Below are 25392 nucleotides of genomic sequence, written 5' to 3' on the forward strand. Positions count from 1 at the left end.
GATCCGATCAACGGATTACTTCGGAGGTTTTTCGGTAGGACTGGGAAGTTTTCTTCCTGGGAGCAGCAAAACCCGTTGGCCTGAAAATTTCACTTCCAGAGCCAGAATCGAAATTAGTGCACGAGGCAACAAAACCGTTTTTGTTTCATCAAGCTGGTGGAAATATTTGTGACCCTTTCCGTACTGTCTGCCTGCTATCCGTTTCGTAATTTTACTGGATTGTGATAAATTTTTAGAAAGATGGTTGGAGAAATATGTTGCAGAGCAGACAGTTACGAGACATAAGATGAATAAGGGTTTGGGGATACTAAGCGCCCGATTTCTCTGGGCGAAGTTGAGTTTGTGGCACCTTGGGCATGGAGTACATTTAAACAAACATGTTGAAGTGCTTTCAATCAAAATAAAAATAATTTGCAATTCAATTCTGACGTAACTTCACAGCGGATGAAATGCTAAGATTCTAAAATTTGCCATTCAAAAGGGTAGAAGATGAAGAGTAATGTTTGGATAGAAAAGAGTTTTCAATTCTAATCCACACATTTTTATTTCGACGTCACTATTCCGTATGTGCTAAATAAGATATTTTGAAAATGAAAAATAAGTAACGAAGACAGCCTGACTCAAACATTATTTTTCTGTGCTCAATTTCGTCATCTTCTCTTTTATCATTCACCGCACCAGGGCTTGACGTAATATAGATGTATTCTAAAAATATTTTCTACGTGAGATCTTTGTTTGGATAATTTTTTTCTCAACGAAAAGTAAACAAGATCTGTTAAAAAAAATGGTCTTTGTTATGGTTGGTTTAACTTGCAATATTTTTTTTTTGTAAATAAGCGCCATTCAAACATTGACGAATTGTTATGGACATTGACAAGTGTTAGCTGCATTATCTCTTCTCTGCTGCTAATAAAAACATGTGTTTTGTAGTATCACACATTTGTACATTTAAACGATGTTTACCTTGAAAATCAACAAAGACATGTTTATATTTTCATGTTAAAAAAGCCAGTTCTTGGTTGAAGTAGCTAGAAGATATTCCAAATGACATTTAACATGAAACCTCAATAATCGAAAGTTTTAATTGTTGATACGCATTTTCCCTTTCCATATCAAACCACATGGACTTGCTTGGCTTAAAGTACGCTTTAACTTGCACTGCACAATACGAATATGAAAAAAAAACCCAAACAGCAAACGGTACGACTGACAATACTGAATTGTATTTCATGCCCAGCACACCGTGTGTGTACAGTGAGCGAAGGAAAAATCAATCTCGCTTTATTCTAGCCGACACACCGAACAAACAGTGCGAACGGTCTCCTGCCCGCCCGAGGCACCAGCAAGCATTTATTATTCGCATTCCCGACTAGAGCACTGGGGATTTTTTTTTTCTTCTGGTCGTTGTTTTTCGTTGTATTTTGGGCGTCCTGTGTCCTTCGTCCTACGTTCACTTTCGACCTTCCCAAAAACGCCATTATACCGCAAACCGTAGTGCTGCTGTTCAAATGTTTCAGAGGCAAGAATTAATTGGAGGTCATGGTACAGGCCAGATTTTCGTTCCCATTTCTAAAAAAACCGTTTCACGCAGCATTTGCGTTATGGCTGCACCGCAGGAAGTCACCGAGTGCGGTACCGTTTGCTTTACGGCAATGACGTAATCTGACACGGGAGTTCGGCGAGTAACGGGGAACGTTCTGGAGGAACGCGTTTTTTTTCCTCGGTTTGTTTGTTACACTCACCCACCCAGATTCATGCTCAATTTCAATTGTAAATGCAAAACTTTTCCGCTCGAGGTTATGATGTGTAAAATCTACCTTTCGCACGAGAGTGTGCTGTGGATAAGTTTTGCCCACTCATCGGGAGGTGTGTTGGTGGCCCCAAGGCGTGGCGATATTTGCAGTCGATTGAAGTTGGAGTTTGTCGGTTTATTGACGCTTTTTTTTGTTGATGCTTGCACAATGAGTACAAGTTTCCAATGAATGATGATTTGTTCATCGTTTTGTTCGGGTAAGTTTTTTGGAAGAAGCATTTTTGAAGGTTACTGAGTATCAGATTACTGATACTCTCTAAGAGTTTGGTAACTTACCTGAAGATAGACATGTCCCTGGTCGATCCAACCGATGGCGATATCCGCACCGACCAGCGTCCCATCGCGGGAGAACCCAACACCAACATAGCCGAGTGTTCGGGCCTGAATCTCGAACGTCACCTCCTGACTACCGACACTCCATAGCAGCCGATAGTTGGGATCAAAGTCCACCAGATGTTCCCACTGGGGCGTAGAGCCACCGGAACTCGCACAAAAACCGCACACCGTCACCAGCAGCAGCCCTACGGAGGCCCACATCCTGCTGCCACCGTTCACGCACCTACCCATCTTGTTGCACTGGATGCACCCGATTTCTGGATGGGACTCTTCGCCTGTTCACAACACACATACAAAAACACACGGGCACTTCTCCGCACACACACTTTCCACCAACCGTGCCCGAAATGAAAGTTCCACACAGTTACCTTCTTCGCTAGTTCTGGAGTTGAGTTCTGAGCTCATTCACGCACCCGGCAGATCCTTCACACTGCTGCTACCTGAAGTCAACCGCAAGACATCACCATCTGAAACGGAATGCAAGAAGTGTGATCAGTTTTTATACACAACACAAACCACCGCACTAGCCGCCACAAGCACAACCAGGATGCACCATGGTAACATACTGCATTGCATCGCTCGCGGCTAGCACCATTTTATCTACATCATTAATTATGATACAGAATGGTACAGGGGAGGTCTTTGGGGGACTGAGGTTCCATTTCGTCTATTGCAACTATGTTCGGTGTACGGGTTGGACGAAGGGAGAGTCTATGTGGAGCATCGTTGGAAAGTGTCACTTGTTATAAATTAGTCTTAATTTAATGTGGCTACATAGACACTCGCACACACACACACTCGAAACGGAACAGAATGCGTGTGTCTGATGACGATGATGGTACAGACGATAGTTGTGCGCGAGTTACAATCGTAAAACCGCGAGTATGCCACACACTTGCCACTCGCCAGCTGCAGCAAAGGGGGCAAAGAATGTGCAGTGATGCACCACGGTTTGTGCTATGTGCTCTGGAGCGAAACCTTTGCGACCTTGTCTCGTTGCATACTTTCTTTGCAGGGGCCGCTCGCAGCAGCTTTTAGAACAGAACACTTTCTTTATTGGAAGCAACCGGGGGCCCGTTGCACGGGGCGGTCCGATAAGACGGACACGCTGACACATAAAATTAACTGTCGCCCCGTGATAAGAGCAGCAGTGTGAAGTACCGTATCACTTGTGACTGGTGTTTTGTACGCTTCGCAACAAAGCGGTGGCCAGTTCGGTGGTGGGAAATTAAGAAATTAATTTATTTTCCACAATAAAACACTGCGCTACGGTAGAGAAGTGTGCCACGCGAAGCGATACCATTTGACAAATGAGGAATAGGTCAAGACGTTTTTTTCTTCTGAGGTTAGGGAAGTGCGGTTTTTCTTGCTCTATTGGAGAGTGCAAGGATGGTGTTGTTTAATGATTGTTTTTCAGAGGCAAAAAGCTGAAATTTAAGATTTGAAAATAATTTGTTGATAAAATAATATTTTCATAAAAACCTCTGATCGATTTCGCGATAAGACTCCCTTGTTTATTCGCATTTTGTTGACCAGAAAAATCCTTTGTTAAGAGGTTGCGCTTGATTCAAATCACCATTTATTCGAGATCAACGAACTCCCGCATTCGAATCCTCTCACTCATTCCTCATCCCCAGCCCAATCACTAAACAAACAACTGCGAAAACGAAAAATATCTCTTAACAGAGCAAATCCTTAGCAAATCAAGCTTTTCGTTTTACCGTGGAAATAGACGTAGAGAGACATTTCTCGCGCGACATTTCTCAAAAGTAGCTCAATTCTGCAAACAAAGCAAATCGCTCGGCGAGACATTTCTGTGCCTACTTCGTTGGAATATTTCTATGTGTTTCTATGGAAATGACGTTTCGATGCTGTTTTTTATATATGGACTTTTCATCGCATTTCATCGAATATTGACGAGAAATGTCGCGCGAGAAATGTCGCTCCAGGTCTATTTGCACGGTTACGTCAAACATATTGACATTTTCCGCTTAATTTTGTTACAGTTAACTGATGTTAAAAATAATTTTTAATAACAGGAAAACTACAACAAAAAAACATTATTTGTAATGCCTAACAGAAATATTTGTGGCATTGTTTGGATTCCTTTACGAAAATACTGGTATCAAAAAAATGAAGTAAATTACATCCCATTCAACAGCAAAAAAGTAAAACTTTATTTCTCCCTACCCACACAACCAGCGGAAATCAGTGCAGAAAGAAAAGCTTTTCACTGAGAACAAAGAAATTATGGTTTTCCATTTTCTAAGAAACCTTTTCATCAGTTCCGCGTCAAAGACAGATCCTACACTCACACACACACATATAATGTGAAGTGTGTGCGTGTGTGTAAAGGTTGTGTGCGCACAATTTTTCGACAATTACGAGTCAAAAAGTGTTTCCGTCCCTCCCCGTTCTCCCTTCGGTTTCTTCCTTCACACTCCTTCGAGTTTCTTTGCCTACTCGCTATTCTCACGCACATGAAAACAAAGCAGCTTCCCCCCCCCCCCCTACCCCCCCTCCTCGTTCCCTGGACACACTCGGGTGATAAAGAAAATCTTCCAACATTGGTGGTGCGCTTTACAAATTCAAATAATGTCCGCACGAGTGGTCCGGTCCTACCATCCTGTCGCAGTTTTGCTCAAAAGGTCTTACAACTTCCTGCAGGGATGATCTCAACAAAAAAAACAGCAGAGCATAACTTGTCAACATACAAGTGGTGCTTACAGGCACAGTAGCTGAAAGAATTGCGGTACAGTAGCAGCTCCAATGCGGCATACTCTTCATTGAGAGTCGATGAGATGGATAACCGCAGCAGCAAGGCGTAACCACCATCACCACCCCAGCACCGACCAAAAAAAAAGCTTCACAATCTGCATGAAAGCTGACAAAACCGTCCTGAAGTACACAGGTTATGGGCTCTAGAGAGTCGTTGAAGAGGTTACCTGCTTACTGCTCTCGTCTTGTTACTTCATGAATCACTTGACGGGACGAACAAAAAAAAATGGGACTTGATGTTAAAACAAGACTCAAAGAAAGAAAACCGGAAAATCCACAACAAGCATGAGGTATTGGTCCTCACTCTCGGGTGACTTGTTAAGTTGTAGGAAAATGTATTCAAAATAAAAGATAAAAGTTGAAACATTTCATTATATCACACAATAAACGATAACATCCCACTCGGATAATAAGAAATGTGTTGTCGGAATGTGTTGTGCCGGTTCGGAATGTGATTGAGTTCTTCGAAAAGAAACATTCCCGAAGCTGGTTTGGGGACCAGTAATACAATGCCCCAACGAAATAGAGGCTACAGCCCGATCTCCTCCCCCCCCCCCCCCCCCCCCCCCCGAAAAAAACGGCCTCCAATATGTTTCATCATGTGTTTTCCAGCCCCTGCAGCGAGAGTGTGAATTCTAGTCATGCGTAAACATGTGTCATCTTTTTCCCTCTCCACCTTCCCAAAATTCTTCGCCTTTGGGGTTTTAGTTCTTGCGTGGGTGATACCGCCTTCCAAGGCTCTGGCTCTTTCCGGATGAGGAGAGAAAAATCGAAAGTATGTCACTTACGGATTCAATGAGCAAACACAGCAACTTCTTCCAACAACCGACACGTCTAAGCCCACCCCACAGCCGCAATAGGCTCTCCAAGAAGAAAAAAAAAAACACGGAAATATTCCAAAGTATTGTCTACGTCCATTGTTATTCATAATGTCGTTTGATGAAAATCGTGCAAAACGCATTATTTCCAAGTCGGCCACATCTTTTGCCATCTGGCGTTCGAATGAATCGCAACCGAACGTACGACAAGTACGACCACGTTTATTCACCTCATCGAAATTGCTGACACTTGTGGAGGAACGTTTTGCCCGTAAGGCACCATTCTATACAGCGATACAACGAGCATCATCATCATCTTCATCATAATGCGCCCCTCGGTGAAGCTTCGGTGGACCGCAAAGCTCCCACCATAAGGGTGGCCCCAGCGATTTGGCTTACGCGGACTGAAGCGCGTCCATTTATCAAACACAAAACAACAGTGTGATGGTGCTTCACCATTTTGTGTGTGTGTTTTTTATAGTCCTCCTACTCTTATCGGTCAGTGATGTATTCTACACAATACATACTAACATGCACAAGGGCATTCGCTCCAAAAAATTCACCAACAGTCACAGCAAATGAACCAAACGCTTCAACACCTCAACACACAAAAAAGCTCTCTTTTACAATGAAAAATCCAAATCTTTGCCCATGTATCGTTTTGTTTGCATATTTTAAGGATCTTTCGCGAGAAAATATCTCTCCTCCCGCGCGGCACCGATCTTGCTCGTCTTTGCGAAGTTTTGGATGAAATCTTAAAAGTACACTTGATCCTTGAGCAAGCAACAACTCCCGACCTTCCGGGGGGCTTCCATCTTCTCATTGTAAATCAATTTCACTCACTCACTTTTAGACATATTTTTAGCAGCTCGTTGAAAATTCGTTAAGTTCCGTTTCCCCGCCATCAAAAGCAAGCCACCATTCGCAGGCCCCGAAAGTGAAAAGATGTGTTTTTGTTATTGCGTCTAGTCTTGTTGAATCCTTGAAGCGAGAAGCACACACCAAACAAGACGTGTTGTGGGAGGTGTTTTTTTTTCTTGGTTGCTTTTCTCACTTCTCCTTCGTGAAAAGCTACTTAGAAACAGCTAATATCCCAACAACAACCCTGGCTCAGGGTCTCTGGTTTTTTTTCTGCTCTATTTTTTCAAAACCACACCACTCGAATGCCGGCTGTTGCGCGTTACAAGAGAAACATTTTCAACACACACTTTTCTCGCACGCCGCACTCGAGTTGGAAAAGTTTATTTACACATGCGGCATAAGATGCTTCGAGAAAATGAAACGTAAGGAGGGAGCTTTCGCCAAAAACCCAAATCACTGGATGGAAAGAAGCCTTTTTGCTAAATAGTAACCCAACGACAAAGGCAGGATTATGACTTTTGGCGAATATGTTAATTAAATTGTAACATGATTGCTTACAGATTTGTGAACCGATTGTTTCGTACCGGTATGAAGTTAGGAAACCCGGAGCTTTTTGTGTTGCGATGATTTAAGCGTGATTCCAATGTTTAACTATGAGAAAAGTTTAACCAAAATGGGTTGCTGTTACTTTTCTGCTATTGATCGATTAAAGCCTTGCAGATGTTGTGGCTTTAAATTAGAATTAAAAAAATCGCACCACAAGCGAGTTTCCCCGATCGATTTTATACCATTTGGTGCTTCAAGTCGATAATGTGGAGTTTTCGGCGTATGCACAAGCAACAGAAGGCAAAAGTTTTGCGTGTAAAGCTCTGCGAGTTGTCGTAGAAGTTGAGAGTTTTTAATTAAATCAAGTACGAGTGTGTACTGGATGAAACTGGCACCCTTTTCCATTACGGTACGATGAATGTGTATGTGAATAATTGACACACTTTCAGTTGGTGAGAAAAAAAACAAGTAGATAAATTTATAAAAATTAACAGTGAGGATGGAAGATAAATAATTTTAGGTTTGCTGCCTAAAATATCACCAAACAACTGCCTTTTATTATCCTTTTGTAACAAATCGATATTATCATACCATTCCCTGACAATGATACTGATCATCTCATCCCTCCATTTGCGTTATTTATTAGGTCAAATAAAAAAAGAATTCACTCAACATACGATAAAATAAAAATAAACTTCACCAAACGAACCCCTTTTTCTACGTCCCACCGGGGAGGGAAAAACCATTCCCCCACACCGACCCCTCGAACCCGTTTGGAAATAAATTTGAAACACGGAACGTAACTTACCATTACGCGCGGATGGTTTTTCGGGTTTTCGGTGGTCGAGTTTCGAGTTTCTCAGGTGCATCATTAAAATGTTTAACCTTTCCTCCCTTACCAGCGGCCACAGAAACGTTCCTTCATTCTATTTGGAATGAGTTTCACACTCACACACACACTGCGCGCCAAGAGAACAATTTATTGATCTAAATGTGGAAAAATATTGGTGGGTAAATGTGTACGTTTTCGTTGCTTTTCTTTTTTTTGCTGGCCAAAAAGGGGGGAAAAAGTAAACGCGCGCGCGAAATGTGTTCACCTCGAAATAGCCATGAAAAATTACGGCCCGCCAAAATGTGGAGCAAAAACAAAACTTGAAGAAAAACACAACCATCAGCAAATAAGAAACGTGTTTTTGGTGTACTTTTTTTTCGTCGGTCGTTCACTTCCAGTATGCTGAACAAGCGAAAAAACTCATACAGCGTACAGTGTACTGGTACCTTTCGATTCCCAAAAGCCATGTGCATCGTGTGCACACAGTCCATGTTTTTGGCCTTTTTTTTTTGCTTCCAACGGGTCAGAATGTTTAAACCTCTTATTCCTGGTGGAACGTTTGGAAGAGTTTAGAGTAAATACTTTACCGTATGTTGTGTGTGTGTGTGTATTTGTGAGATTTTTTTTCACCATCTCCTCAAGTACTCCTCACACTCGTGCCGCATCTCGTACCTGTAAAGGTGGTTCGTTTCCGAAATCAGTCGGAACTACAAACGAACACGGTACAGTTTTTAACAACACGTTCAAATGCGTCCACTCACACATACACGTGCACACGTGCGATTGAAAATTTGGCCCCCTTTCCCTCTCTCCCTCCCCCCAAAAACTACCCTTTTACGGTTCATCGTACCGTAAATTGCACATACATACAAACGACGGGCCACAATACACCTTAACGGATGGAGGCGCCCAGTACATGGTACGCTTACTAGTTTTCCCGATTATGCGCGCTTACGGTGGAAATCTGCAATTGCAATGGAGTGAGGTAAAGGTAGCAAATAGAAGCGGAATCCCGATAAAAACACAGACCTCAATGTTATGTTCCCTTTTCTGCTGTAAAATGTGATTCGCTTTTTTTGGTGGGTGGGTGGCGGGTGGAAACCCTCCAGAGAACCAACCAGCAAAGCTTTTGCGCCAAAATTTATCGTATCGGAATTTAAATGAGTTTCCAACTGCTTTTCCGAACGAATTTGAATAGCCCTGAGTGCCCCTTTTGTTGGATTGTGATCGGAGAGAGAGAAAGTGTGGAGGGAAGTGGAGGTGAAAAACGTGCAAGAGAAGCAAAAGAAAACCCATAAAACTAGCCGGTGGATGGTGGTGGTGACTACGGCCGTATCTAAGCGTACCCGGGAGGAAATGAAAACGGGGGAACAGAATTATACCCCTTTTTTTTGGTGAACGATGATGTCGATCGCACTCGTTAGGGAAGCCCAACCGAGAGGGAAACCTCTCAAAACCGAACGAAAGAAAAGGGGTGGGTGGTTGTGAAGTGGAACACACACACACCCACCCAACCACCCGTCCCGGTACAACAACATCGTTGGACAATAAATCGATTTATAAAATATTACTAAACTTGAAAACTGGCGGCACACCAACGGCAACACAGGAAAGGACACAGGAAGCTAGTTAAGTTTATGGTTCTAGAAATCAATAGCCCGAATCGGGGCTCTTGTGTACGGTGGTGGTTTGTATTGGTGATGGGTTTTTAGGGTGAAGAGCGTCCCCCCCATTGCTCAAGGGTAATCGGAAAATTTCGGAATCGGAAAAATGGCCGGATACCGCTCATTTCGCATGCAAAACCAAGGACACCAAGGTACGAAGAGCAAAACCCCTTTTTTTTAAATAAAAGGATGGCCTATTTTATCGATAAATTGACTGCCACTTTTCTTTCACTCTAGTTCGAAGTACACGTACGGCAGGTACTTCCTTTGGTAAGGCACACTGACCGACAAGAAGCGCCCTCTATACTGCGACAAAGCAATACATCCTACTACCTACTTGACCTGAAAGCGTCCGATAGAGAAGAGAGGACCATTTTCTTGGCGCAAGCAAACATCGCAGCAAAATGTCCGCAATGTCTGCAGTTGAATTAAATGTCCGCTCAAGCGCTTACCAGCAACAAACCCTTCCCCCCATTGACCGAAACCGTGTGTCCCGTCAACCCCCGAGGTTTTCGCTTATCTGCACATGAAACGAACCTAATCCGCTGCTCTAGCTGAACGTGCAACGAGAGAGGGTTTTCGGTCGTGGTCAGAAGCTTTGCTCGAGTGCGAGATTTTCTTGCCCCTCGGACGTAAAGCCGAAGATGCACCGCACGGGTTGAAGAAAAGTGTGTACGAGAAAACACCAGAAAGCTAACAGTCGGAGGCGAGATCTCGCAGCTCGAAATACCCGGCAGCAAGCATTCGGAAGGTTGTACGGATCGTGATCGGTACCGGGTGGCAAAAGTGAGAAAAATAGCTTTTAATTAATTTCTATTTGTTCAAATGAGTTTATCCCGTCGCCTCGGTCAAAAGGCGTCTCGGTGAGGAGAGATATGTTTTTGCTTCACTTTTTTATCGTTTCCTTTCGAACGGGCTTTGGGTTTTCTTTGGCGCAGTTTGCAAACGTTCGTATCGAACGAAAAACTTACCAAGGTTCAAGGCCTTCCTTTGCTATCTACCACTGGAGGAGGCTTGCTGTTTCGGCCTCGGAATGTGATGCTCTTAATTTCGTACTAAAGCGGATAAATGAGACCATTTCCCAGTCCGAGTTTTGCTAAACCGGTCGTAGAGGATGAGAGAGAGGTGCGTTTAAATGCACAAACAGGTGAATGTTTTTGTGGCCTTTCGGTCTGTCTGTTGGGTAGAGAGAGCACCCATTTCCTCAAAAGACCACCACAAACCTGGGCAAAGAAAAGAAGAAAAAACTTTGGAATTTCCCGTTCCAACCACACCTTCGGACGAAGCTTCGCTAAAGATGTGAGTTCCGACACCGAAATTAGGTCGATTTTAGTTGTTTTCGCAATGTCTTCTCCACTGTCTGAGGTGTGGAGTCTTTTGTTTGAATAGCTTCATTACCCGGCCCGGAATCGGAATCGTTTTGGGAGCATTGTTTATGGCGAGATTTGATAATCAGGGTTGGATTATCATGGATTGAGTTCGGATTCGGTTGGTAATTCAGCATCAGTAGTAAGCATGGAGCCTATTCTACCCTGGAAGATATGCAGGAATCAAAATTCAGACGTAGTTTTTTTGGCGGAAGAAGGCTTTAATCAGCTGTCTTAAAAGGATTACTGTGTTATGGCGCTGCGTTTAAGACGCACATTAAACACATACCAGCCAGTACTAAATATTTTAGTCGTGTGATTAATCAATAATATAGAATTCTTGCTCTTATCTCTAAATATATCCTGAATATCTTAGTCTACAGATCAATAAATAATGGCGAATTCCTTCAGATAACTTCTTCAATATTTCAATGCCACCTTTTTCCACCATATTAAATGGCACGATGTTTCCCATTTCTTTAAAGCGCTTCGAAATTTCATTCAATCCAATTTCATCACAAACATTCCTTGGAAGTCGATTCTTAAATTTTGCTCACCACTAGCTGCCCACACCCGCAACGAACGAACACCCGCAGGCGCACCTTCGCTCGGAATTGATTTTCCGCCCCTTTTTTTCGGACAAAATATTTCCTTCCATTTTCCAAAAACCCAAACACGGTACCAGTATCAGCTCTCCAGTCAAACGGGACATCGTACATTCTGGTCATTCCGGAGCCGCTTTATTAGATTGAGAGCCATTTGTCTCGTGTTCGTACCCTTCCTGTCACCCAGTCAGGACTCGCCTCCCACCACTGTTCTCTTGGTGTATCGGTTCGTCCTAGTCAAGTAGCCTCGTATACCCCGAAGGCATTCGTATCGGTTTTCCAAGCATTGGAGAAGATATTTTTTATCGATTCGAATGTTCCCTCATACACAACGCCACCAGAACACATATACCAATGGTTCGCTTCCAACCCAACGACGTTTAGGTTCAACAATAATCCTAACAGCAATAATCGTTCGAATTATTGCTCTTCAAAATTACCCTCAGGTTAGTGATAAAATCAAATGTTATCCACTTGCTTATCCCAGCCCTTGTTGTGTTTCTTTCTTGTTCGGTGTTTTACTACAAGTCAAGTTCTTAGACACCCGGGGGGTTGCTCTCAATCGTTTCGGCGGGGAGTTTTTCGCGCCCAAAAACCTTTAAATCGACATCCTGAGAAAAAAAGAAACTCCCGAAAAGTGAAAAAATCAATTGTGGGATCAAGTTCGTAAAAGCACACACGTCATTACCGGTGATGAGTTCCATTCTTTGATTAATTTTCCGACGTTTCAAAACGGATGTGACCACAAGCAAACACACGAGGCAGTGTAATGGGTGGATGTGGGGGAAAAATGGGTCAACGAACCTGTCCGACGTGTATCGATAAAGTAAATCGATAAGTATTTTTGCTCCGGCACCGGAAACGGCATGATTGACTGCGGATATTCCGGTTTTTGGGGTTGATCCATCCAATCATTGAACTCTACCGGCACTTTATCCCTTTTTCCCAAACCAAAAAAAAATAGGACAAACACACACACACGTAACTAGCGCCAAGAAAAAAAACCCATTGGCAACGATTTTAAAACACACCGATATACTTTATGTATTTTTCGTCTCGATTCTTCCGATTCGTTATTATTTGTTAGCCCTTCGGGTTCTTCCGGTACGGAAACGGGGAAAAAACAAATCAACCCGATACGTTGTACTCCCGGGGCATTACTCCATTACGGGAACGGAGGAATCCCGGCTCGATATATTCTCCACTGACCCGGAAACGGACTGTCTCCATTCTACGGTGCCAGTTTACCGAATGTCAACAGAAATAAAATGTAATCCCAGGTGATTAACCTTTTCAGGGAGAGGTAACAGGGTTGTTAAAACACAAACGTCCCCACTTTTCTAAAGCCATTGCCCTTTAAATGATGCAATTTGGTATGTATTTGGTACTTTTACAGTGGACACACGGGGTGCCAAAATCTTATGGGATTTGCGTATTTGTATGTTTGAAGCGAACGAGCAAAAGTTTTGACAGTTCTAAAAACAAACCAAAGTGACCCATTTTGTTTGTTGTTTTTTTATCGCTCACAGGAGGAAAGCTATTCAAACAAAATGCTCCAGAAACAGGAAGTAATTTGGAAACTTTTCCGACCACTTACGGAGCACACAAATGTTTCTCCAACAGAGTTTCCATCTTCATTACTGCACAAAAAAGGTACGCCGAGCAGTCTTTTCGGTTTTGGTTTAGTATTCGTTTTATGAAAATCATACCCCAATCAATAGATGTAATCGATCTACTACAAATCGTACCCACCTGATTGCTTTTCCGACCACGTAAAACATACACCTTTAAGGAATGTTTAATCATTTCCGGAATAGCAGCGACTTGCCCACGTCATTAAATGACGGCAAGTTCGTCATGTTTGCCAAACGCTCAAGATGTCTAATTAGACATCTGTCCAGTACGTTCTATGTACGGATCAAGTTCGCCTAACGTTTGCCTCGTACCGTAGAGACGTGCCTTGCCTACCGAATAAGGGGGTTGAGTTCCTTTCACATTCACCGACACTCGATTTGACAGAAACAACCCTCCAATCGAACCGACTGTACCAGTGGCCCGGGTCGCGACTATCAAACGCTGTAGTAATACTATACCCCTGCATTGATCCGCTGATTCTGGCCACGTGGCGTGGCTTGTAATTAAATAAAATTCCTTAATACCCACACTAAGCCGGTAAAATTATGGATTGCTTTCTACTCCCTCCGTAAGACTGTTCGATCAGTAGCGCAGGAACCAATCGCTTGATAAGGGACCTTGTTTGACGAGACGTGCCGCACGTGGTTCTCCTGGAAAACTGGAGAAGGAGGTAACAAACAAAAAAAAACAACTATCGACCGCTGTATCTAAGTGCAGCATGATTATAGCACACAGCCAACACACGTAATACGGCATCATTCATCTGGAGTGTTGCTGCTACTGGCTGCTGCTACTTGCTAGGGGAGCATTGGAAGCAGAATATTCAAGCGCAGATTTAGCATAAATTATCAAACAAAATACACCGTGCGAGCATGGAGCAGTGCACAGTTGAACGCATCAGACAAAACGCGTTCATGATGACGTGTTGATGGTGCAAAGTTGCGAATAGACAACAGTGGCGTTGATCCATCCATTGCGATAGTTCGCTTGGAAGTCTTGTGTACTGGAGCGCGCGTGCACTGACGATAATATTCTAATTTAAATCTCTCGAAAACATAAATTAAAACATTTCCAAAGAGATGTAGCAGCACGTAGAAATGTATAGCATCTTTGTCTATTGCTGCAATTGCTGGAGTGCTTTTGCAAAACTACCTTTTACTCGGGAGTTTGCTACTGCAGCGAATAAATTATGCACCAAGACTTGCCGATTAGTATTAGCTGGATGAAGAAGGATTTCGTTGAGAAAACTCTTCAGGAGACTTGCAATATTATTCTACTAGCTGTACTATAATATTGTTAAAAAAAACATCAACATTTAAATTACCTCGCAAAACATGCTACAGATTACTTACGCTCGATAAGAACATAACCTCAAAAACATAGTCTCTTAAAATGGTGCACAACCTTTACTTTCAAACACGCTCTGGAGCATTCTTCCCGAAACCCTTCCGGGAGCAGTGCATCCTGTGTAAAGGCATAAAGTTACCAAAGTGGTCGCTCATTTCCATGCAATTTCTAACAAACTAGCAAAAACCCGTACCGTACCGCATCTTATCTCCGATCGGGGAGTAAGCACGGGCTCGTGTACATACATATATAGACGAAACCATCAAAGCAAAGTGCTTGACGACATCACAGAGAATCACTGCATCATGCTCATCATCAGCTGCAGCCCAACAGCCCAACCATGGTGCTGCATGTTGTCAGGTAAACATTGCTTTAATGTTCTTATTTTCAATTTGCAAGCTAGCTGGCAAGCAGCTGGGCCGTAGGATGTAGGTCATCGATGTTGCACACGTTAGTCTCGTTGGTTTGTTTCGGTTTCGGGGCACGTGAACCACAACCCGCTCCCTTTCTACCTACCAACGAAATCCATTTCCCGGAGCGTTGGGGTTCATTCAACGACACGACATGACCACTTGTCCTCCAGATTGTGTACAACATGTAGAGGGCTAAAAAGCGGCGAAGGTTGGGCGGTGTATGTTGCCGCGTGCAGGATACGCTCCAATCGCGCATCAGCGCACCAACCGAAACGAGGACATAAATATTATTGCAAAAAAAAAGAACTACATAAAAAAGAATCACAATAAACGACAATCTGACGCGTGTTCTGTCAAAATAATTAATTTAAAATACACTTCCAGAGTCCGGGCGGTTTGGAGAACCCGGGAAGAAACGTTACTCCGGAGCCGGAACGTCACCATACATCCGAACACATATCGCTTCCGACCGATACTGTCATGTGTTCGGTGAGTACGTGTTCGATGTCCGTTCGCTATCGCTCCACAGCCAGGACCATTATGTGCAGCTGTGACGGGTCACTGTGAGGTTATTCGCAAAAACACGGATTGCCGACCGGGCTCGCGACAGTTGGACAGTTGGCGAAACGTGGACGACACCATGTTCCGGCACGGGGAAGACGATTTAATTAATTTATTTATGATAATACGATGACTTGTTGTACCCGTTTTCCGGTTTCTGATGCCTTTCCCGTTGGTGTCCCTTCCTTGGGCGCACCCGCCAGCGGCCACCTAATTATGTTGCTTCACGTGCACATCCTTACTGCGGGACGAGCCTTTCCGCCCCGGGGGTTTTGTCTGGGTGCGTGTACAACTTCTCGCAACCTCATAATCACTCCCGTAATGATGTGAGTGTTGATTGATTTGCTAATGTTTCGATCGGTTTTCCAGCCTTCCAGTTACCGGGAAAGGAAACAGAGACACGTTCTACTCTAAAACCCCCATTCGCCACTTCACCATCGACCGTCAAACGATTAACATCAATTAAAGGATTTCAGACCCATCAGCTACTTTACGCCCGATTTCCGCAATACGTCACGTCAAGATGGCACAAGTCAACAGCCATCAGCCACGGTAACTCACATGGGCATCTACATTATTGATCGGGCGTACAAGATTGGACACCCGGACCACAAGGTCCGACCCTTTCCCTTGTTCCTTCCCGCCCGAATCACTCAATAAATCGCATGACCTGAATTGCAGATGAAGTCACGTAATGGATTGAACTTTTGCACGATGGAAATCAGGGAAACTGGGCGCTCGAATGCGTTAAAGCCCGAAACCGGGATCGAGGTAGCAGCGATGTCACCGGGTCATACACGGTATGTGCTATGCTTGTGTGTTTTGCCTTATACAGTGATTATCATTTTAATGCGCATTATGCTGCACATGAAAATTAAAATCAAACACACTACCGGCATCGTTACAGCAATGTGCAATAATTCCCGATGCGCTGCAGGTATCGATTGCGGCTTGAAGCACTTTAATGGATTGCAGAGCGATTGTATGTTTTAGCGTTATAGTGATGCTTTTGCTATTTTCCCTGCGTGCTTTTGTTGAGGTAAGTTGTATTTCATTGCAGTATTGTTTCAATATAAAGTGAGTAAGGGTTTTAATTTATTAATTTAACTTAAAACTTCATATAACCATTCAATGTTTTTTGGGCAGAGCTACTGAGTCATAGCTAGCCGAGACTTAAACAATGACAAATACAGACCTATCACAACAAAGTCAAACTCATCCCTAACATTAAAGACCAGCTCTCCATCTTCTTCTTGAGTATCAATGCAGACAAGGTCATTAAACATTACATCGAGTGCGGGAGGCAATCTTGGACTTTCCTTTCCAGGAAAAGGAAAGGAAAAGAATTAATACTTAAATTATGCTTTGTTATGGTAAAATGGATTCTCTTCTTACCACATTGAATCCTTGTGTCGCTTACAGGATAAGAGATCAATAGTAAAACAATTTGCATACATTTAGGCGTTTAAAATGAATTAGTGAGCTTTCGATGAAAATTCCAAAAAGGTTACAATCTTGTCCAATCCAAAACATTCCAAACATACCATTTCATAAAAGTGTGACAAAAACATGCTTTAACCTCTTTATTAAAGAGTCTCGAACCATTCTCCGAAGCCGTCACGTAGTAGCAACAAAACCAGGGAATATGTTTGCCATCAAATTCAATTCGATTGATCGCTTACAAGACGCACCGCTTGTAAATCGTTCGCAAACACAGATGACGGCCAAAGTTTTTTTTTTTTTGCCCCCGTCGCCTGTTTCCCCCCCCTTTTTTATTGCTTTCTACCCAAACCGAACCGGAGCAGCAAAAAAGCATCGTTTCGGCTACTGATTTTACATCGATTTGCCATCCATGAAATGCGTCCACCATTTCACGAACGACCCAAGCTGGTTGTGCTTTTTTCTTTCGGGGTGGGAGTGAGTTTGGATTTTGCCTGTTTTTGTTTTCTGGTTGTGCAGTGAAATATAAGCAGAAATAGAGCAAACAAAACGAACGTTCGGTCGGCCATCCGTTCGTCCGGAAGGATCCGAAAGACAAACAATGACAAACGTTAGAAGTTTACCCGCGCCAAACATACAAACCTCGGCAAAGATCCTTTTTCAATGTGGAGAACTGTGTGATGGGAATGTGGCGCTGTGTCAGGGACTTTCGCTAAAGTTCACCGTAATGGATCACCAAGAACGCACACGCGGTTGGTTTGGGAAAATGTCACGAAAAGAGCGCGTTCCCCGGGAACATCCCAATAGCACAACCGGTATCCGCACACAATTCATTAGCGTTTGCCACCAGATGACGCAATCATCAACTTCTGGCCGAAAGGGGAGATTTCCAAGGTTTCAAAATTATTACCCCATGACAGTACCGGAACCTCCCGATTCGTGTTCTCATGGTCCGATACCGGAGTTCGTTACATCCCTGGTTGACCTTTTCCTTCGCCAACCCGGGACAAAATCAATTTCACTTCCCTCGTCTCGCGCACCGAAAGCGCCGTAAAACGTCCCAGCCGGGTGACTGGAAATGTGAACCGGAACCCCAAGCGGGTAAAATCCTGCGAGTGGTCCAACCCTTGAAATGAATAGTTCATTGTTTTCATGAATTTTAAATCGTCGGAAATTTAGAACACCACAAACATACGGCACAAACCTCTAAGCGTTGGCGGGAGACGAGTTGGTAACGTGGCGTGGACATACATTCAAAAGGACAGTACATTGTGGTATGTCCGGCGAGGGCATTAAAAAAAAAGACCTGGAAGACAATACAAACCCCACCTAAACCGTGTGTTCCCGTGCTTTTAATGCTTTTCTTCGGTCATGAAGTTTTTGGGGTCCGGACATTCAGGCACTTTTCAGGCATTCCCGTGCCTTGTCGAAAGAGCAGCCCGCAAAAGTTTAATCAAGGTTTTTGATGGACTGTTGAATAATTGAAACCAATACGGTCCCGGCCAGGCCAGGACAATCGACGAAACGGAAAGGGGTGTTTCGTTGTTGCCGGGCCGCGAAATAGCGAAAGAATCACACACACACATACAGAACACACGTACAACAACTTCGCAAAAGGTTTCACACCGGTACTGACCTCAATAATGATTCCCTCGTTACGGAGTGTGACGTCGGCCGTGAATGCTCTTCCTCGGGGGGCTAACAGCCCAAGTCAAACACAGGACCAAGTTTTGTCGGCTGGAAAATTTCACTTCCATCGACACACTGTGTGTGTGTGTGTGTGCCACTCTCGATACGTTGCGCTGATGACATCGATCAGAGAAAGGCCCCGGGTCTGTAAAAAGGTGCTTCCTGCTTACACCACCGCTCATCGATTATCGATTTTCCGACACAGCACTCGTACTGGTGCACCAGGTATGATGGTTGGGAAATGGCTTGTCTTGATTGTGCCGGTAGGTTTGGCTCGTGTTACATAACGAACCGTAAAAAACCCGGAGGCCTCTCCAGCTTCTCGACTGGGTGGCCTCAAGTATTCTAGGTGGAGTTTTTTTTGTTTGCTACAGACATACGCACACCCGGGTGTAAAGATAACGAAGATAACGAGGATCCGATCCGAAGCAATGGTAAACGGCCCGAGAGGGTAGGACCCCCAAGAAGAGGACCAACCTAGGTATTTTACCATTTTCCGGTAGGCGTCATCAGGCTGTCGACCTGGATTTTTCTCCAAAGTTGTAAAAAGATAGCAAAGAAGAGAAGGACGAACAAGGTTTCATGATGACAATATTGTACCATGCAGAAAGGTCACACCTTGGGCTTTGCATGGGTGAACATTCTGTGCCTCCCATCGTGACTTGTTTAATGACGTCTGAATATTTTAGGAAAAAATGATCCAAGTTTTGCCGATGCCATGTTACTACTGGAATTTCCCACATTTTTACATAAGTTGAGGAATATTTTAATTAATTTGCTGTTTGTAGACCTCTTAGGAAGTATTAACTGCGAGAAATTTTCTTTCATTACTGAGAACTTCAAATCTGAGGTTTTTAGTGAGGTTTATTCTACAAATCTGGTTAGGAATTCCCTTCAATACCAACAATAGTAATCGAGTTCCAGTAAGCTATTAATTGTTCTGAATAATATCTAACTCTGGTCGTTTTTTTTTGTAAACCACATGCTTAAAAACATGATTCTATCTTCTTATGATTTTCGAAATTAGGACATCTATTCAACCCCGTCTTTGGTACCAATTCCCAACTCGACATTCTGGCCCATTTAAAGTGACAGGCTCTGTGTTTCTAACTGTCCAATTCTTTATTATGCTTCATTAGAAAAGTGTCTGGAGCACGTTTAAAACCACACCAAAACCATCGTCTCATAACAAAAAAACAACAACTCCCAAGTAACGATAGACGGCGACACCCGGTCCTGAAGATGGGGTAGAAAGTCCATAGATTTAAATGTTTTGTGTTTTTACTCTATCCTCGGCCGGTATTTGAGTTTTGCCACAGAAATCAAACCCGACAGTTGCCGCTGTCAACAATCTTTTTTTTTCCCCTCAACGCCAAAGCAAAAGAAATCCAAACACTTTCTCATGGCGTCACGTCCGGAATGTCGGAAGAGAAGTCGAAAAATTGGGCCAAAAACTTACTTGCACCATCGGTGGCAACCATTGCCGAACAAATGAGCCGCGCCGATTCATGGCCTGGTGCTTGCTACGTTTTTTTTCCAGGACACAAACTTGTACACACACACAGAGAGAGAGAGACAGATACACACAAATAGACTCACAAACAGGACACTTTTGTGTCTCACAATGTCGGCTTCTTGTGTCCTCTAGTCGCACCGGAAAGTGGTCCGTTTCATGGATGGTTCGGAATGAAATTTACATTTTTCATGACTTGGTTTTGTACCGAGTCGTCACCGTGCTCGTAGCGAAAACCAAGGCCACAGTAAGGTTTGACCATTTGGTTTGTCTTTTTCGTTATTTTCCGCAACAACAACACTAGGTCTAAAATCTGGTTCTGCGGTTCCCTCCGGATGTCACGATTTTCGAGGATTTTCCTTTCTTTTTTGGTCGACTTTCGTTCCTATTGGCTTTTGGTCCTTAAGATGTTGCCTCTGTTTACTTTATAAATCCTGCTTTGAATTGCAGACACATGCACAGCTCTGGCTCACCAACAAACACACAGAGACACCACAAGCACTTCTTTAAAGGACAATCCAAAAAGCGAGCAACCGAACGACGGGGGGAACGCTCAATTTATTCCGGATTGTCCGTTCGTTTCCCGTGCTGGATAAACCAGTCAGCCTCGGGATATTTCTATTGTTGCCAGCAAAAAAAGCTGAACGTCCTTTTACGGTACACGATGACGTTCTGCTGCACCCGTTTACATCTTTTTAGCCAAGCACCTATTTCCTTCCAGCGTGTGTTTGTTGTGCCACGGAATTACTGCCACAGTAGCCGTCGAGTCACCCGAACCCAACCAGTGTGAATAACCTTGAGTGAAATTTATTGATTTTCTTCCCGCGCTCACGGTTCCTGCTGCGAATCGTTTTTTTTTCTGTTGTTGTTGTTGCCTTTCCGTCTCTCCCTGTTCCCTGGCACTTTTCTTCTCTTTCGCTCACCACGGACACTCGCTCTGATCCTTTCTCTCGAAACCGGATAGGAGGGTGTCCCCGAAGGGTTGTCTGACTTTTCCGTAAATCAAAACGCACGGAACTGGCAGTACACGTGTCACATGGGGATGGATGGGTGTGCTGCTAACTGTCTGTCTGCATATGATTTAATTCAAAACAACCGTGTCACAGGTTCCTAAATGTCCTGATTCCATTTTGTCGACGTACGATTCACCAGTAACAAAATTCACCTATTAATTACTACCTCGCAAGGCATCCTTTTCACATTGCCTTTCCGCACACGGCCCTTTTCCCATCGAATACGCACACACACACACGCATGAACCGCCACTAAGCAATCACGCGCGGATTTTCCCTTTTTCACGCACTCGCACACAGCGCGTCACGAGCGAACGTCACGACCGTACTAAATCCTCTCCGCCAGCGGTTCGAGTGCGGATGCTATGCTTTTTTTCTTTCACCATCCGAACCCCTTGTTCCCGTTGTTTGTTGAGCTCCGGTCGGTAGCTATAAAGGGGACCGACATTTTCGGTACGGGTTCGGTACGGGTTCGGTTACGCATTTCGGAGATTTCCGTCTCGGGTTTCGGAACCGTGTTGGTAATATTTTGCTAACGGTGCTCTCCGGAGAGTAGCAACGGCACACAGAATCCGCACGGGCGTGAGAGACCAGCCGGCCACCCAAAACACGGCCACTCAACGTTCATTTTGGGGAAAAATCAAAACCGGCTAGTGAACGCGGATGCTATAAAATGTGTCCTAGGGAAATGCAATTCAAATCCTCGTGAATAGGAAGCTTTATGGCAAAGGGTTTATCCCCTCCACTAAGTGAATTGTTGTGATACAGCTTTGTACGTTGTCACGTTGTTACATTGCATCGTTGGCAATGTTGCAAAGGAAGTAGAACCTATGCAATGATTTCGTTTTTTTTCGTTAGTGAACGTACAACTTTGCCTATAACTCGATCTATATTCAACGGATCGCCAATCTTTAACTTGTGGTCGATAGATGGCACCAATGGCTACATTTTCTTCTTGGACAGCCATGCCCTCAGATGTCTGTGCCAGAAGTTATTCGAAGTACCAAGTTCCTTACCCTGTTTGAGAAAATGTAAAATTTTCCTCATGTTTGAGCAATGTAGCAAAAATTTTAAATGTGATATATTTTGATGGGAATTTGTTGCAATAAGTTTCTTTTCACTTAAATAGTGCTTTAAATTAAAAAAAGAATAAAAAATCAGAAAAAAATTTCAAAAAATTTTTTACTCGAAAATTTCATAAGGCTTACCCCTTACGATTTTTTTGGGAAATTTTGCAAAAAAAATTAAATTGTTTTATTTTAATGCCAATGAGTTGCAATGAGTTTCTTTTCACTCTAATAATGCTTGAAATAAAAAAAAGAGTGAAAAATAATAAAAAAAATCAAAAAATTCAACGAAAAAATGAAAATTTTCCTCATTTTTGCACCAAATTTTGCCTATAACTCGGTCGGTATTTAACGTATCGCCAATCTTTAACTTGTGGTCGATAGATGGCACCAATGGCTACATTTTCTTCTTGGACAGCCATGCCCTCAGATGTCTGTGCCAGAAGTTATTCGAAGAACCAAGTTCCATACCCTGTTTGAGAAAATGTAAAATTTTCCTCATTTTTGCACCAACTTTTGCCTATAACTCGGTCGGTATCCAACGGATCGCCACACTTTAACCAGTGGTCGATAGATGGCACCAATGGCTACATTTTCTTCTTGGACAGCCATGCCCTCAGATGTCTGTGCCAGAAGTTATTCGAAGAACCAAGTTCCTTACCCTGTTTGAGAAAATGTAAAATTTTCCTCATGTTTGAGCAATGTAGCAAAAATTTTAAATGTGATATATTTTGATGGGAATTTGTTGCAATAAGTTTCTTTTCACGTAAATAGTGCTTTAAATTAAAAAAAGAATAAAAAATCAGAAAAAAAATTTCAAAAAAATTTTTCACTCGAAAATTTCATAAGGCTTACCCCTTACGATTTTTTTGGGAAATTTTGCAAAAAAAATTAAATTGTTTTATTTTAATGCCAATGAGTTGCAATGAGTTTCTTTTCACTCTAATAATGCTTGAAATAAAAAAAGAGTGAAAAATAATTAAAAAAATCAAAAAATTCAACGAAAAAATGAAAATTTTCCTCATTTTTGCACCAACTTTTGTCTATAACTCGGTCGGTATCCAACGAATCGCCAATCTTTAACCTGTGGTCGATAGATGGCACCAATGGCTACATTTTCTTCTTGGACAGCCATGCCCTCAGATGTCTGTGCCAGAAGTTATTCGAAGAACCAAGTTCCATACCCTGTTTGAGAAAATGTAAAATTTTCCTCATTTTTGCACCAACTTTTGCCTATAACTCGGTCGGTATCCAACGGATCGCCACACTTTAACCTGTGGTCGATAGATGGCACCAATGGCTACATTTTCTTCTTGGACAGCCATGCCCTCAGATGTCTGTGCCAGAAGTTAGTCGAGGAACCAAGTTCCTTACCCTGTTTGAGAAAATGTAAAATTTTCCTCATTTTTGAGCAATGTAGCAAAAATTTTAAATGTGATATATTTTGATGGGAATTTGTTGCCAAAAGTTTTATTTCACGTAAACAGTGCTTTAAATTAAAAAAAGATTAAAAAATCAGAAAAAAATTTCAAAAAAATTTTTCACTCGAAAATTTCATAAGGCTTACCCCTTACGATTTTTTTGGGAAATTTTGCAAAAAAAATTAAATTGTTTTATTTTAATGCCAATGAGTTGCAATGAGTTTCTTTTCACTCTAATAATGCTTGAAATAAAAAAAAAGTGAAAAATAATTAAAAAAATCAAAAAATTCAACGAAAAAATGAAAATTTTCCTCATTTTTGCACCAACTTTTGTCTATAACTCGGTCGGTATCCAACGAATCGCCAATCTTTAACCTGTGGTCGATAGATGGCACCAATGGCTACATTTTCTTCTTGGACAGCCATGCCCTCAGATGTCTGTGCCAGAAGTTATTCGAAGAACCAAGTTCCATACCCTGTTTGAGAAAATGTAAAATTTTCCTCATTTTTGCACCAACTTTTGCCTATAACTCGGTCGGTATCCAACGGATCGCCACACTTTAACCTGTGGTCGATAGATAGCACCAATGGCTACATTTTCTTCTTGGACAGCCATGCCCTCAGATGTCTGTGCCAGAAGTTAGTCGAGGAACCAAGTTCCTTACCCTGTTTGAGAAAATGTAAAATTTTCCTCATTTTTGAGCAATGTAGCAAAAATTTTAAATGTGATATATTTTGATGGGAATTTGTTGCCAAAAGTTTTATTTCACGTAAACAGTGCTTTAAATTAAAAAAAGAATAAAAAATCAGAAAAAAATTTCAAAAAAATTTTTCACTCGAAAATTTCATAAGGCTTACCCCTTACGATTTTTTTGGGAAATTTTGCAAAAAAAATTAAATTGTTTTATTTTAATGCCAATGAGTTGCAATGAGTTTCTTTTCACTCTAATAATGCTTGAAATAAAAAAAGAGTGAAAAATAATTAAAAAAATCAAAAAATTCAACGAAAAAATGAAAATTTTCCTCATTTTTGCACCAAATTTTGCCTATAACTCGGTCGGTATTTAACGTATCGCCAATCTTTAACCTGTGGTCGATAGATGGCACCAATGGCTACATTTTCTTCTTGGACAGCCATGCCCTCAGATGTCTGTGCCAGAAGTTATTCGAAGAACCAAGTTCCATACCCTGTTTGAGAAAATGTAAAATTTTCCTCATTTTTGCACCAACTTTTGCCTATAACTCGGTCGGTATCCAACGAATCGCCAATCTTTAACCTGTGGTCGATAGATGGCACCAATGGCTACATTTTCTTCTTGGACAGCCATGCCCTCAGATGTCTGTGCCAGAAGTTATTCGAAGCACCAAGTTCCATACCCTGTTTGAGAAAATGTAAAATTTTCCTCATTTTTGCACCAACTTTTGCCTATAACTCGGTCGGTATCCAACGAATCGCCAATCTTTAACCTGTGGTGATATATTTTGATGGGAATTTGTTGCAATAAGTTTTTTTCACTTAAATAGTGCTTTAAATTAAAAAAAGAATAAAAAATCAGAAAAAAATTTCAAAAAAATTTTTTACTCGAAAATTTCATAAGGCTTACCCCTTACGATTTTTTTTGGGAAATTTTGCAAAAAAAATTAAATTGTTTTATTTTAATGCCAATGAGTTG

The 25392-nt window shown here is 42.4% G+C and overlaps 1 protein-coding gene across 4 annotated transcripts in view; it reads right to left on the reverse strand.

Annotated features, from left to right (window-relative positions):
• The window catches only part of LOC125770055 (MOXD1 homolog 2-like), a 63875-nt gene extending 42324 nt beyond the window's left edge, over positions 1-21551 (reverse strand). The window contains exons 1-2 of one of the 4 annotated variants that reach the window (XM_049439239.1): positions 21398-21551; positions 2090-2616 (exon numbers count right to left, since the gene is read on the reverse strand). In XM_049439239.1, coding sequence (XP_049295196.1) covers positions 2090-2380 — 291 coding nt within the window. In that variant the 5' untranslated portion in view covers positions 2381-2616; positions 21398-21551. The other 3 variants (XM_049439240.1, XM_049439238.1, XM_049439237.1) reach the window with 3 other exon arrangements.
• Positions 21552-25392: the final 3841 nt, after the last annotated feature.

This window comes from Anopheles funestus, chromosome 3RL (assembly GCF_943734845.2).
Source record: "Anopheles funestus chromosome 3RL, idAnoFuneDA-416_04, whole genome shotgun sequence".
NCBI classification, from domain to species: Eukaryota; Metazoa; Arthropoda; class Insecta; order Diptera; family Culicidae; genus Anopheles; species Anopheles funestus.